At 40.6% G+C, this 16,467-nt stretch overlaps 1 protein-coding gene and 1 long non-coding RNA gene across 2 annotated transcripts; both read right to left on the reverse strand.

The window, feature by feature from the left end:
* Nucleotides 1-1,602: 1,602 nt before the first annotated feature.
* On the reverse strand, nucleotides 1,603-4,312 carry LOC109909443 (zona pellucida-like domain-containing protein 1). Its single transcript, XM_031796158.1, has 4 exons — nucleotides 4,114-4,312; nucleotides 3,777-3,879; nucleotides 3,417-3,446; nucleotides 1,603-3,104 (listed from the first exon to the last, which is right to left on the reverse strand). The coding sequence occupies exons 1-4, from the start codon at nucleotides 4,300-4,302 to the stop codon at nucleotides 2,929-2,931; spliced, it is 498 nt and encodes a 165-aa protein (XP_031652018.1). The 5' UTR covers nucleotides 4,303-4,312; the 3' UTR covers nucleotides 1,603-2,928.
* A 111-nt stretch (nucleotides 4,313-4,423) lies between these two features.
* On the reverse strand, nucleotides 4,424-5,416 carry LOC116354774 (uncharacterized). Its single transcript, XR_004204008.1, has 3 exons — nucleotides 5,347-5,416; nucleotides 5,044-5,141; nucleotides 4,424-4,592 (listed from the first exon to the last, which is right to left on the reverse strand). It is a non-coding gene; the product is annotated as an uncharacterized LOC116354774 (long non-coding RNA).
* Between the last annotated feature and the right edge of the window lie 11,051 nt (nucleotides 5,417-16,467).

A 16,467-nucleotide genomic window follows, 5' to 3' on the forward strand; every position in this document is an offset into this window, starting at 1 on the left:
TATATGAAACATAATAATCAAGTAAGTATATGGTTAATGGTCTTTAGGGACCACACACACAATGTGAGGGGTGTCTTGTTGTTTCCTTTAAGTTCTAATACGATTTAGGTGACCCACACCTAGTTTTCAACCACTTTTAAGGGAGGGGGCTTCAGCACTGTAGTATATGAGCATTAAAATGTGATATTTTTTATGTTGGGTGAGTAATTAACATAACATTAAAAATGTAATCTTTAAAGCCCTATACTAATCAAGTGAATCCCTTTGTTGATATGATCATTTCAAATGCATTACAGTGAGCAAGTACTGATTACAGTTATCAAAAACACTTTGAACAAATTCAATTCTTCCTGTGTTGGGGAAAGTACTAATATTATACAGAGCATGTCTGAATAATGTAAAGCACCCACCCAGACACATATTCATAATGAACCTAGGAAAAAAAGACAATGTGACTCCAATTCAAATAAAACCAAATATGATATGCAAATGTCACCAAAAACGTCACCAAGAAATGTGCCCTGTGTGACTTTGAAGAGTGAGTCCACATACTTATTATGCATCATGTCTATATCTAGTGTCTATATCTAGTGTCTATATCTAGTGTCTATATCTAGTCTTCTTCTTCAGTCTGGAATCAGTAGTGGGACTGAAAGGAACTGCATGAAGGTCAGTGGAAACCTGATCTTGTCAGGTCAGCCACCAGGGAAGGAAAAACATTTATCCTGATTAATAAATAATAATAATGAAAATACATTTCATTTGTATAGCGCTTTTCATACAGAGTTATCCCAAAGCACATGGGTGGTTACCATGGTCCCTTGTGAAGTGCACAAAACCATAGAGAGGATAATGGACACACACACATGACATTGTCATTGTCATGACGTGTACACTTAAACATATCAGGGTCTTTCTGCCTTTTTTCACAGATCACGTGTTTTCTGGTCACTAGAAAAAACGAAATGCATCCTGGGTTTGGACCTGGCAGTGACCTGAACTTGGGTTGAATATTGTCCATGAAAAAACAAAACATATCGCTTATCAAAGGTAGTAAATCTAGAGGGGGATGACTGCTCTCATTTCTCTCCTCTCAGTCATCAACAGCCATTGTGGACAAAGAATATAATGTATAATAGCTGCTGAAATATGGGATTAGCACAATAAAGGGCCCAGATTGCAGGATTGTAGTGTGGGTTACATTTTGACAATTGGCATGTTATAGTTAGACATGTTATAGCAGGTCACTGGGATCATATTCCTATATTATGGAGGTATATAAATCATGATCATCATATAATTGAATTACAATAGCTTGAATTCAAACAAAAATAGCTATATTTATGCTGTATCTTTGTTTACAAACTGCCTGCACATTTATTCTGAAAACTGAAAACTTTCTACAATATTCAAAAACCTTCTGTGATTTTATTTGACCTTGGGTAAAAGACTAAATCAGGTCCGATTGAACTCTAGCTTGAAGTCTCAATCACGCCACAACATCAGTGTTAAAATGATACTAATGCACTATGAAGGCCATTAAATAATATCATTAGGCAGACTGATATGTAAAAGGTTTATTTGAAAAATACCCCCCCCCCTTGTAACTCCTATCAACATGATTATAACTTTAAACACATAATACGAAATTAAGTAATTATAGTAAATTTATTATTGCGTTCTTTGTTTAACTTTCCACATCAAATAGCACATTCCCTAAAAAGGGGAAAAAACACATCATCCTCAAATATAATAAGCACAGGGTGAAATCCTGACTTGAGCAAGTTATTGGAGTTTTCTTTAATTAAGCATTGATGGCAAAAACTTTCACAAACATTCAAGTTATGTGGAAGTCAGGATTTCAGCCATACTTAAAACCAATAAGTACTGTACATATGGTATATAAATATTCATCATGATCATACATATAGAATGATGAATCACTTCTTCAACTCTCCTCACATGTTAGTACTATACTTAAGCCTACCTTTTCTCAGGTTAAAATAGGCAGTGTGTTATAGAAATAGCTACAAGTAATGTTTTGGTGCTGGCCTTTGTAGAGGACAGTATCAGTCATCCCCAGGTGTCAGGGTTATTTGAATGACCCTTTATTTCTTTAATGTAACTGACCCCGTGCCAAGCAATGGATGACAAAAAGACACTAAGGTATTGAAAAGATGGGAGATCAGCCTCACATACTGACCTGGGTCAGTTTTATTACACACTACCTGTAAAACAATACACGGGCCTATCAAAGGATCAGAACAAAACAAGGAAAACAGGACATAACATTATTATTATTGAACATATACTGTTCCCCTGTACACAAAGTAGGAATGAAATATTTACAGTATCAATATGCGCTTGAGTATGTGTATGTACATGTACACGTGCATGTGTGACAGAGTTTGGCATGACAGTGACTGTTACAGCTGACAGATAAGAGTAAGTTAGCGAAATGGAGAGTAAGTACACATTCAAGGAAGGTAGAGTAAACCTTTCAGAAAATACAGGTCCCGTTCCACAATAACTGTCCCTATTATGTATTGATGTATTTACTTGGTAGGTACATAGGCACATAGTGAAACTATTGCTTGTGGCTAAACCTCTTACTCTAGAATAATTGTTTGAGATCACAGTTATGTCTACTGTGAGTTATTGACATCCTGCATCGTATTTTCACACCAATTACACTGCACCTGCCTATTTTAGCTACAGTGCAAATACATACTGTAGGTATTAGTTATAGTTAGATGGATAAAAAAATGAGGGGGAGAATGAGTCAGATATAATGACAGAGAGAGAGAGAGAGAGAGAGAGAGAGAGAGAGAGAGAGAGAGAGAGAGAGAGAGAGAGAGAGAGAGAGAGAGAGAGAGAGAGAGAGAGAGAGAGAGAAAGAGAAAGAGAGAGAGAACACCCACGAGAGGTTTATTTGAAGCCAGGGTTCCATGCTCCTGAGGGTGTGGCTGTAGGGAGACGGGGTCTACGGAGGAGGCGGAGCGAGAGCAGGAAGAAGCCCAGACTGAACACGCCCAGAATGACCACACCTGACAGCAGAGCACTGGTCACTGGGTTCAACGGGAGGGAGTGGCCACTCGATGCAGCTGGTTTACCACACACAAACACACAAAGAGTAAGTATGGGCAGACAAAAAATACTCACTCATATAGGCTAAAACCACAGTTAATGGTTAAGAAACACAAAAGGGAAGTGAAACTTGTGCGTTAACCATTACTATCATAATTTCCGCTGTAAATCCAATGGTGTCATATTTTCTTTTGAAGGTAGTGAATGTATAAAGAATGTAAATATGTAGCACAGAAAAATTATCTTTTGACATCATAAAGTTTATAGATGAAATAAATGTATCACATGTCAAGGCATTGCACAAGCAGTGACAAAGTGAGAGAGCTTACCAAGTTGTGAGTTATTCATTGGAGTTTCATCTGTAAAGAAACAAAATCAATCATTGATGCTTTCAGAGTTTCAACATTATTGAGGAACACAACCATGCATTTTAATACAAATGTACTGAATAACCATTGAGTATACTGTCAAATCCCACCTCATTTTATTCTCACATAACCCTCCATCAGTAGATTTCAAGACTATACTATATATAATCGAAAGGGATTATCGTGTATGGGCTACATCACATCATACAGTTTTAATACTCACTCTACAACTATACCATGGATATCAAAATAATCTAATTGAATTCAGACAAAACTATAGGTTAGTTGAAGTGGTTATGGATGAAGAGGTATCCTGCGTACCAATCCTGGTAATGATGGGTCCAGCAGTGATGATGGCATCCCCAGACGACGGCCTAGACTCCAGGCTATCCTCTACGTCCCTCCTACGCCGATGGCCACAGATCTTCCAATATTATATTAATATAAAATCACATACATATACTCCTTTATATGAAACTGTATTCAATAGGGAATAGTGAGTAGTGCTTAGGTATTAATGGACTATGTGAAGCTTCATATTGATCAGAAGTCAAGAAATATGGTACATGTTTTCTGATATTTGCAGAGCATTGAAGTTCCCCCTACTGACTGTACTGATGTTGAACACACCATTTGGTAAGATGTCAAATGTTCTTACCGGCATGAGCAGGACACAGTCATCTACCCGACACAGCTTGGTGACACAGTGCAGAAACACAGTGGACATCTTCTGGTGTCTGTGTTTGACAAAACGGAACACTTCGAAGGCAAAACGACCCATCTGACTCTTCCCATTCTCAAAAACAGTTGTCTGTGGATCTTTATGGCAGCTGTTTGGAAAGAGCATGGCATGTGCACAAGCATGCACACAAGCACGAACACACACAAATGCACTGAAACGTCTAGACCTGTTTTAACTGCTCAATGAGAAAAATGTCCTATCATTCACCATGAGAACCCATTGTAAGGGGCTCTATGATAAGTGGTTGAGGGTGAATGGGTAATGGGACACTTTTGTCATTTATCTTGGCATCGTTTGAGAAAAAGCGTGATTACCCAAAGAAAAGGTCGTAGCGCAGTTCATCATTGGGATTCCCTGAGGGAGTGGTGTAACAGTAGTCCATCAAGATATTCCATCTAGAGAGAGACAAAACAGTACGGGGCTGATACAGGATAGAGATCTAACCACACAACACAACAGGACAGATCAGACATTCTTAGCACCACCACTGGCGCCTTCACACAGTCATAGAGGACAGCTGAATGGCAATGAACCAAGGAGGATAGAACTGAATTGGTATGGGGCATAGAGAATAGGTCTTAAATGATAGCGTATGTGTATGACATACTGTGTATAGCATAGTGCAGTTGTACTTGACTACTATATCAATTCTATGCCATCCAGGTTATGTGGGAGAAGGTTACAGCGATTCAATTTTTTTTAACAGCACTTATAATGTCATAATCATAGGTTTCTGTTCACATCATGTTGGAAATCTCAGATCAATTCCCCATCTATATTGTGAATAATAGAAACTAGAACAAAAAATATAACTTTTTCATATCTGAAGATCTCCTTATCTCTTACCGTTTGTCCAGGTTTGTGGCTTTCACTGCAGAAAACACTCGGGTTTTCAAAGCCAGTCCGGCCATTGGGATAGAGAGTTGTTGGTTGTAGGTTGAGTCCTGCACAAAAAGGATTTTGGCTGTGAATCAAAAAGTTGCCTATTTTTATGCTACTGTATGTCTATTCCTACCTAATAAAACTGTCTCATCATTTGTTTAGTATTTTCAGCATGTTCTAGTTATTATTTGACATTGAATTCCCACTATGAGGGCCCTGTTATGAAGTCCTTGTGTGCACTAAAAAACACTGATGTTGTGTACTCACATTGTAAAGGATCATACTCAATGTGCTCACAAAGGTACCATTGCTGTCCTTCACTGATATTGCAGCAGATGACCTAGAAAATATTCAAATGAATTAGTACAGTTTAGTACAGTTTTTTTGTATTTTATTAGGATCCCCATTAGTTGGTGTGAAAGCAGCAGCTACTCTTCCTGGGGTCCACGCAAAACAAGAAACATGCCATAATGCAGAACATTAATAGACAAGAACAGCTTAAGGACAGAACTACATCAATTTAAAAAAGGCACAAAAGACACAAACTATTCGAGGTCAATATGAAATTGCTGACTGCCTTCAAATGTCAAATTTATCTTTCAAATGTCAAATTCATCTGTCAAAAATACTGAAATATCTCTACTTATTCAATACTTAAATTGTATTCAAAATAAGCCCTTCAGGTGTTTATTGCAGGCACCTACGATGCCAGCTGTGAGTTGTTGACCAGGTATTCCAGGGGGTAGCTGCAGCTGAATTTGTACAGCAGGCCGGGCAGATAGCTGATGATGGATGGCGGGTCTGGAGTGTCGATGTACCCTGAGATATTACCAATCTGCACCAGCGACATGTTCCCGTAGGCATTAGCCCCGTAGGCTGTTGTCACCTGAGGACAGGGACATTGTCTCTAAATACACAATCTAGTACAACGCCTACCTTAGCCTCAAGCAAGACGTGCTCCCAAAATATATAACACATTCGATTCTGGTGGTCATACTAATACAAACCTGTGTAAGTATAAAACATAACAGTAGGTGTGTGTGTGTGTGTTCGTCCATCTGTGTGAGTATTCCTTACCACCAGGCTATTGCCGCAGGCCTCCAGTGTGCTGAGGCTGATGCTGAACAGTACTGCCGTGGGGAACGTGTTGTTATTAATGAAGCCCCGGCAGTGGGTATCGCCATGGCGACCATTGAGCGCAAGGTCTGCAACGGTGTAGCCGGAGAACAGCACCGGGCAGAAGTTAATCTTCAGGGTCATGGTCTGAACCCCGCAGTACACGCTGATGTCGCGCTCCGCTAAAGAGAGTGAGAGTGAGATTGAGAGAGAGAGAGAGAGTGTGAGAGAGTGAGAGAGAGAGAGAGAGAGAGAGAGAGAGAGAGAGAGAGAGAGAGAGAGAGAGACAAAAAGACAAAGAGAAAAATAGACAACGAGATAAAAGGGTAAACAGCAATTCTAACAACAATTCTCAGAACTAAGAATAAGTTAAAATGATTTGAGAGAATTTACATAGAGATTAAATGACTGTCATGCTCACCGGGAAACCTACTGTGGTAGTTGGCATCACAGTTGTATCCATTAAACTGTGCCAAGACTGAAGTGGTCCTACCCATCAGCAGGAGGATCAAACATATCCGCTCCATATTAACACCTAGAGAGCGAGGTTCACACATTTCCATCCTTCAGAATGTTGACAACGTATAATCTACAAAATATCTAGGGTGTTGCATGAATGTCTGTAACTGTGCTGTACTCAAATTATTTAAAAGCCTTTTCAAATCCCCTAAAGTCCTCCAACACCTCTCATTTAGACCTCCTCTTACCATAAACCATCTTGCCCTGGTCCCCTTACTGCCCCTCTTTCCAAAACTCAATATCCCAGCCCCTTTACTCTAATCCCCTAAATACTCTAACAAATCTCCTCTTTCCAAGACCCCCCAACCCCTTTTAATCTGGTTCCCTTCTTTTTCTGATCCCTTTGCCCTGGGCCCGAGCCTATCTTACCCTGGTCTGTGTAGTTGGTAGCTCACCGGTGCTCCATGTGGTATCGGCTGCAGCAAAAAAACGAATGGACAGGCCAGCTCTCACCACAAAATATGTGTGCCAACGTGCGTGCGTGAGCGCATATGTGTGTGCCACACAGAGATAGAGAGAAATGGGGACTCATTATGGAAACACTTCAATAAAAAGTGCTTCCCAGCAGAACATGGGAAACTCCATCAGAGGTGAATGGCCTGGACAAATCTTTTCACGGTGCTCGAAACCTGAGCGGACTTGCAGGGTTCCCACTCATCTCCCCTTGGTCTGATCTCCGTCTGTCATCCCACACAAACGGCCACCTCAGCAGGGGGCCAGGCCTGGGAATTAAGCTGTCATCAGGTGCTGAGGAGAGCGGGCCGTGGCCTGCATTCACATGGACATAAAAGTCAACTCACGTCTGGTCTGCATGGTCTAATGCGGGGCTGTGTGTAGGTCATTGTGATGCACAGGGTATCACTTAGGGTAAAGTTAATTCTGTGATTTAAACTGAAGAGTTTATGGTGTAATTTGGACCTACTTAGACTCTGAAGTTTTGTTTTGAAGGTTGTTTACATGAACTTATATTACTTTTGATCTATAAAACTTTAAGCTGCAAAGCTCTAAATGTACTTTAGTCATTGGTAGCACTGGTGCTCTCAACTTAAAAAAGTTAGGAGCACACCAAACAGTATTTAGGAGCACCAGAAAAGTGATTGATTAGATATGGACTACATAAGTCCATCTCCTATCCAGGAGCCTCTTTCCTTTCTTCCAGTGCCATCTTAAACCATACAGGTTAAGTTACCAGGTTATTAGCCAGCAAGGTAACATGACTGGACAAGGTTGTTTTGTTTTCAAACAAACACTTAGCGCCCCTTAGCGCCGTAGTTTAAAACGGTATGCAACATGGTATATGAATTTATAATGACAACAATTAAACAATCTATCTCAGGTAATATGAGTTCTACATTTTGAACGGTTTGTTCTAGAGATTAGATGTTTTCTAAATGGTAAACGTGGGGTGGAACCATGACGGTCACAAATACTACTCTTGGTACAGCAAAGCATCATCAGACAAGGCTTGGCGGTGAGTTAATGGTTCTCAGGTGCAAAGGGAAGTGAATTGCAGACTGCCGCTACCTCGCTCCAAGATCCAACCAAGGTGCATAAATTGTGGAGCAAACAGAATCAATAAGAAGATTAAGGAGGCTTTTATACAGTATATTTAAAAGTGTCCTCTGTTAATGGACCAATCACAATGAGAATACAAAACAAAACATTATGTTATTGGTCATATTTTTAAAACTTATTTACCAATCACATCATGTTTTTTGTTTTCCCATTGTGATTGGCCCCTGAACCCATTTTAAATATATAACAGGCTCCTTCAACATTTCATCTGTAAAACTAAAGCAATTAAACAAAGATTTCATATATACTGATGACCAAAGTTTTCCTTTATAACCTACTGAAGCACTTTTATCAACTCCCACTCTCTTCTGAATATTTCAGAATTTCCTCAACTCTCACAGGTGAGGTGAAGTTATGAAATGGCTATTTCTTAATTGGATTTGCTCAACTCCTGCGTCCACTCTCCTACGTCCTGCCTCTCTTCCTTTTGAAAAAGGTCAAAGGTAATCGAAGAGAGGCAGCAAGGAGAAGGAAAGTAGATGAAAATGTACTTGTAGGAAGTGAGACTCTTCTCTCCACTTGTGCATCATCAAGCAAATGACGTTTACAGGGGTGGAATCCCAAAATAAATGTGTAAAGTGGTAAAACAAATGTTACTAATTGTACAAGACGTTTTATAAGTAAAAGGTTAAGTAGCGTATAGTTTTTAAATGTTTACATGCTTTTGTCCTTTGAGAAAACAACAACTGCTTCAAAGAAGGTGTGGCAGGTACACTATATATGCAAAAGTATGTGGACACCGATTGAAATTAGTGCATTCGGCTATTTCAGCCAGACCATTGCTGACAGGTGTAAAAAAAATCGAGCACACAGCCATGCAATCTCCATAGACAAACATTGGCAGTAGAATAGCCTTACTGAATAGGATGCCACATTTCCAACAAGTCAGTTTGCAGAATCTGTGCCATGCTAGAGCTGCCTCGGTCAACTGTAAGTGCTGTTATTGTGAAGTGGAAATGCCTAGGAGCAACAACGGCTCAGCCATGAAGTGGTAGGCCGCACAAGCTCACAGAATGGGACCTGAAGCGTGTAGGGTGTAAAACTTGTCTGTCCTTAGTTGCAACACTCACTACTGAGTTCGAAACTGCCTCTGGAAGCAACATGAGCACATGTTGGGAGCTTCGTCGGGAACTTCATGAAATGGGTTTCCATGGCTGAGCAGCCGCACACAAGCCTAAGTATAACGACTCAGGATATGACCCAGATATCCAGCAACATACCACCTTGCATCCCACTGCTGGCTTGCTTCTTTACGAACAAACTTACACTCTCCTCAACTACTTGACCACTTATCTGTTTCCGGGTCACAGTGGAAAGGGGAAAGAGGCAAGAGGACAGACTTTTTCCCAAATGAAAAAAAGGCAAAGTATCGACTTTGCTTGTGATGCATGCCACTCAAATAATAAAATAAAATGTAACAAGATTCAGAGCGCACAGGACACTAAAGGATGTTTAAGCAGACCACCATAGTCCCTGTGCCCAAGGACACTAAGGTAACCTGTCTAATCGACTACCAACCCGTAGCACTCACGTCTGTAACTATGAAGTGCTTTGAAAGGCTGGTCATGGCTCACATCAACACCATCATCCCAGAAACCCTAGACCCACTCCAATTTGCATACCGCCCAAACAGATCCACAGATGATTCAATCTCCATTGCACTCCACACTGCTCTTTCCCAACTGGACAAAAGGAACACCTATGTGAGAATGCTATTCATTGACTACAGTTCAGTGTTCACCAACATAGTGCCCTCAAAGCTCATCAACGGACTAAACACCTCCCTCTGCAACTGGAGCCTGGACTTCCTGACGGGCCGCCCCCAGGTGGTAAGGGTAGGTAACAACACATCCACCACGCTGATCCTCAACACAGGGGTCACTCAGGGGTACGTGCTCAAAGGAGATGATTGTGGACTACAGGAAAAAGAGGACCGAGCATGCCCGCATTCTCATCGACGGGGCTGCAGTGGAGCAGGTTGAGAGCTTCAAGTTCCTTGGTGTCCACATCACCAACAAACTAACATGGTTGAAGCACACCAAACAGTCGTGAAGAGGGAACGAAAAAACCTATTCCCCCTCAGGAGACTGAAAATATTTGGCATGGGTCCTCAGATTCTCAAAAGGTTCTACAGCTGCACCATCGAGAGCATGGTTGCATTACTGTCTGGTATGGCAACTGCTCGGCCTCCGACCACAAAGCACTACAGAGGATAGTGCAACGGCCCAGTACATCACTGGGGCCAAGATCCTGCCATCCAGGACCTCTGTACCAGGCGGTGTCAGAGGAAGGCCCTAAAAATGGTCAAAGACTCCAGCCACCCTAGTCATAGACTGTTCTCTCTGCTACCGCACAGCAAGCGGTACCAGAGCTAGGTCCAAGAGGCTTCTAGGTCCAAGAGGCTTCTAAAACAGCTTCTACCCCCAAGCCATAAGACTCCTGAACATTTAGTCAAATGGCTACCCAGACTATTTGCAGTGCCCTCCCTCACCCCCTCTCACCCCATCTTTACACCACTGCTACTCTCTGTTGTCACTTTAATAACTCTGTCTATATGTACATACTACCTCAAATAACCGGTGCCCCAGCAAATTGACTCTGTATCGGTACCCCCTGAATATGGTCTCATTATTATTATTCCACTGCTGCTCTTTAAAGACTTGTTACTTTTATCTCTTATTCCTATCTGTATTTTTTGTTGAACTGCATTGTTGGTTAGGGCTAGGCGTCCCGGAGTGATTGTTTGAGGATGGCGCCCCACATCAAAATATTTTTCCACCGGCACAGGTTTCATAAATTCACAAATAACGATTAAATATTCACTTACTTTTTGAATATCTTCCTCTGATTTGTCATCCAAAGGGTCCCAGCTATAACATGTAGTGTCGTTTTGTTAGATAAAATCCTTCTTTATATGCCAAAAAGTCAGTTTAGTTGGCACCATCGATTTGTGTAAACCACTCATTCAACATGCAGAGAAAGGAATCTGAAAATCTACCCCTACACTTTGTTTCAACAAGTCAAAATAAATTTCTATGTTCAATAAGAAACTGATTTTAGCAGGTGCGTCCTGTCTTCATGGCGCAAACATGAATTTCCAAGACTGTGTCCCTATACTAAAACTGATCTTTCTTATTTGTTTTTGAAGTTACGAGCCTGAAACCTTGAATATAGACTGCTGACATCCTGTGGAAGCCATAGAAATTGCATCCAGGGAGCTAATTTTTAATATGACCTTATACTTGCCATTCTAAGAGGATGGTCTCTCAAAAAAGCAACATTTCCGGTTGGTTTTTCTTTGGATTTTCTCCTAACATATCTATTGTGTTATATTCTCCTACATTATTTTAACATTTCTTCAAAGTGTTTTCTTTCCAATGGTACAATTATATGCATATCCTGCCTTCAGGACCTGAGCAACAGGCAGTTTAAAATTGAGAAAAAAAGGGGCCTAGCCCTAAGAAGTTGTTAACTGTTTAGCAGTCTAATGGCTTGGGGGTAGATGCCGTTAAGGAACTTTTTGGACCTAGACTTAGAGCTCTGGTACCACTTGCCGTGCGATACCAGAGAGAACAGTCTATGACTAGGGTGGATGGAGTCTGATAATTTTTAGGGCCTTCCTCTGACACCGCCTGGTATAGATGTCCTGGATGGCAGGATCTTGGCCCCAGTGATGTACTGGGCTGTTGCACTACATTCTGTAGCGCCTGGATGCCGAGTAGTTACCATACCAAACGGTGATGCTCTATTTTTGAGGATCTGAGGACCCATGCCAAGTCTCCTGCTGGGGAATAGGCATTGCCGTGCCCTCTTCATGACTGTCTTGGTGTGTTCCCTGCCACATCTGACGAGCATCAGAGCCGGTGTAGTAGGATTCAATCTTAGTCCTGTACTGACGCTTTGCGTGTTTGATGGTTCGTCAGAGGGCATAGCGAGATTTCTTATAAGCGTCCGGATTAGTGTCCCTCTCCTTGAAAGCGTCAGCTCTAGCCTTTAGCTCAGTGCGGATGTTGCCTGTAATCCATGGCTTCTGGTTGGGATATGTACGTACGGACACTGTGGGGACGACGTCGTAGATACACCTATTGATGAAGCCTGTGACTAATGTGGTATACTCCTCAATGCCATTGGATGAATCACGGCTCTGTGCTAGCAAAACAGTCCTGTAGCTTAGCATCCATGTCATCGGACCAGTTCCGTATCGAATGAGTCACTGGTACTTCCTGCTTGAGTTTTTGCTTGTAAGCAGGAATAAGGAAGATAGAATTATGGTCAGATTTGCCAAATGGAGGTTGAGGGAGAGCTTTGTATCCATCTCAATGTGTGGAGTAAAGGTGGTCTAGAGTTGTTTTCCTCTCGTTGCACGTGACATGCTGGTAGAAATTACGTAAAACAGATTAAAGTTTTCTTGCTTTAAAGTCCCCGGCCGCTAGGAGAGCCGCTTCTACAGAAAGAGCATAGTATGTTAAGGTAGCTTGCAAGATAACATTGGTGTTTGTATTGATTCACGTATGAAGAGCAGTGTGTCATGTTGTAGGCTACTCATGAAATATGTCTGGCGTATTTCCTTCTTAGATCAATACACACTTCATGAGGGAAAATTAAGTCTGAAACAAATATCAAAGTGGAAATCACAAACTCCAGAAGCCTTTTTAATCCACTAAAAGTTTTAAATGTCCTGCATTGTGGGAAAGTTCTCCTGCAACAGGGTGACCAAATTAAGATCTGTATGTGTGTATTGTCCTTGTGTGTGTGTGTTTGTCATATGTATTTTTGTTTGTTTGTTAACACCCCATAATACTGTATGTACCCCAATAGAGCATTAGTGTATTGATAGCAGCCTCCCTCATGTGTCACACTTGGTGCAAGATTGAAGCTAGGCCACAGCTGGTCACAAAGCCTTCAGCACACAATGGGAAAGGGGACCCTGCTATTCATTAGCATGATGAGGCTGGGCTGTAATCAAATATGAAGCATACACAAGAACACAACTGCCATTGAGAACAAATAGGATCAGATGTACACAATTTTTTTTTACAGATGTAGGATCTTAATTTGAGCCAGTTTGCTACAGGAAAATAGTCTTTCAGCAACAGGAATTGTGAATTATTATGTGTATTAAAAATGATGGGCATTGTTTGTAGGGGCTGATACATTTTCCTTTAGGGCAAATCAAGTTTGAAATTTTAAAGTGGAAATTTCAAACTTTAGAAGCATTTCTAAACCTTGAATACACTAGAAGTTTTCATTTCCTGCCGTGCAGGAACATTCTTGACAACAAAAGAGTGATCAAATTAAGATCCTACATCTATATACATATCAAATTAAGCTCCTATATCTGTATACAGATGTAGAATTTGATAACTTTTGTTGCTGAGAATTTTTCAGGAAATGAAACTTGTAGTGTATTAAGATCCTACATCTATACACATAGTGAAACCATTACCATCTAACACATGCCCTACTTGGCCATGTGTTCCACTTAAGTCATTACTTTTAATAAGAAGCATATATTGTTAAGACCACCTTTTAAGTTGTGTGTGTGGGTGAGATGTTCTTCGTTATTTAGAAATCTTATTTTCAATGTTATGGTTATTACAGCTTATACTGTACATTCCATAATACAAGTAACATAATGTATTTGTATGCTGGAATGAAACATTTGCCTAGTGAGATTCTGACATGCTTTTACACTGTACCATAGCCTACTCTATGTCCCTGAGGTTCATCGTCTATAATGTTCTGAAATCTCCAAGGTCACTTAGGTGAGTTGTGAGTTCTGCCAGATATTACAGTCTCTATCAGATCACCTTCTAAAAACAGCCTGGCCAAACAGACACGCAAATCCTATAATCTGAGTTCATCGCAAAACTGGTGAGTTTCAGTGTAATTTGACTCTCCAGCTTTAACATGGACATGGAAACCTAGTCCTCATCAAAGACTGTTCTGCCATTTGATCTTCAGTGAGCAATGTTTCTAAAAAGCCATAACATTCTCCTACCATGGGACTGGGTTTAAAGTGGATTTAAAACCCAAGTTTTGAGCCTGTCCCATGAGTTTCCCTTATTCAATATACACAAATAAATTGATATATCAAAATCAAATCAAACTTTGTCACATGCGCCGAATACAACAAGTGTAGACCTTATCGTGAAATGCTTACTTACTTATGTAGTAGACACAGCAAGAGTTGCTCATTGATAAAAAATACTGAAGAAAACACTCTGGGAGAACCATATTCCACTGGGTCTTGAATTTTAGGATATAAATTACACTAAACTACTAGGATAAAAGCCTTATGTAGTGTATGCTTACATGAGTGCAATATGTGATGGTAATGTAAGCAGAGCTTTGGGTCACTCTTGAACTTTGACCATGAATGGAAATGTGCAAGGGTCTTATGTTGGGCGAGAACCATGCTGCTAATATTCCCATGTGGGAGAGGAAAACCACAGGATGACATACAGTTGAAGTCGGAAGTTTACATACACCTTAGCCAAATACATTTAAACTCAGTTTTTCACAATTCCTGCCATTTAATTCTAGTAAAAATGGCCTGTTTTAGGTCAGTTAGGATCACCACTTCATTGTAGGAATATGAAATGTCAGAATAATAGGTGAGAGAATTATTTATTTAAGCTTTTATTTCTTTCATCACATTCCCAGTGGGTCATACGTTTACATACACTCAATTGGTATTTGGTAGCATTGCCTTTAAATAGTTTAACTTTGGATGAATTTTGGCCCATTCCTCCTGACAGAGCCGGTATAACTGAGTCAGGTTTGTAGGCCTCCTTGCTCGCACACGCTTTTTCAGCTCTGCCCACACATTTTCTATAGGGTGAGGGCTTTGTGATGGCCACGCCAATACCTTGACTTTGTTGCCCTTAAGCTATTTTGCCACAACTTTGGAAGTATGCTTGGGGTCATGGTCCATTTGGAAGACCCATTTGCGACCAAGCTTTAACTTCCTGACTGATGTCTTGAGATGTTGCTTCAATATATCCACATAATTTTCCACCCTCATGATGCCATCTATTTTGTGAAGTGCACCAGCCACTCCTGCAGCAAAGCACCCCCACAACATGATGCTGCCATCCACGTGCTTCACGGTTGGGATGTTGTTCTTCGGCTTTCAAGCCTCCCCATTTTTCCTACAAACATAACGATGGTCATTATAGACAAACAGTTCCATTTTGGTTTCATCAGACCAAAGAACATTTTGCCAAAAGTACGATCTTTGTCCCCATGTGCAGTTGCAAACCGTAGTCTGGCTTTTTTTACGGCGGTTTTGGAGCAGTGGCTTCTTCCTTGCTGAGCAGCCTTTCAGGTTATGTCAATATAGGACTCGTTTTACTGTGGATATAGATACTTTTGTACCTGTTTCCTGCAGCATCTTCACAAGGTCCTTTGCTGTTGTTCTGGGATTGATTTGCACTTTTCGCACCAAAGTACGTTCATCTCTAGGAGACAGAACGCGTCTCCTTTCTGAGCGGTATGATGGCTGTGTGGTCCAATGGTGTTTATACTTGCGTACTATTGTTTGTACATATGAAAGAGGTACCTTCAGGCGTTTGGAAATTGCTCCCAAGGATGTGTGGAGGTCTACAATTTTTTTATGAGATCTTGGCTGATTTCTTTTGATTTGCTCATGATGTCAAGCAAAGAGGCACTGAGTTTGAAAGTACGGCTTGAAATACATCCACAGGTACACCTCCAATTGACTCAAATTATGTAAATTAGCCTATCAGAAAGCCATGACATCATTTTCTGGAATTTTCCAAACTGTTTAAAGGCACAGTCAACTTAGTGTATGTAAACTTCTGACCCACTGGAATTGTGATACAGTGAGTTATAAGTGAAATAATCTGTCTGTAAACAATTGTTGGAAAAATGACTTGTGTCATGCACAAAGTAGATGTCCTACCCGACTTGCCAAAACTATAGTTTGTTAGCAAGAAATGTGTGGAGTGGTTGAAAAATGAGTTTTAATAACTCCAACCTAAGTGTATGTAAACTTCCGACTTCAACTGTATTGTTTATGTATGTAACGCAACCCTTTACATAGAGAATAACGAGAGTGTCATAAATACTCAAATAGTCATAAATACTATAAGTAGTCAAATATCAGTCATCCATCTTCATTGAAAATAGAAAAGAAAGGCAAGCAGGATAAGG

This window comes from Oncorhynchus kisutch, linkage group LG18 (genome assembly GCF_002021735.2).
Source record: "Oncorhynchus kisutch isolate 150728-3 linkage group LG18, Okis_V2, whole genome shotgun sequence".
Classification (NCBI taxonomy): domain Eukaryota; kingdom Metazoa; phylum Chordata; class Actinopteri; order Salmoniformes; family Salmonidae; genus Oncorhynchus; species Oncorhynchus kisutch.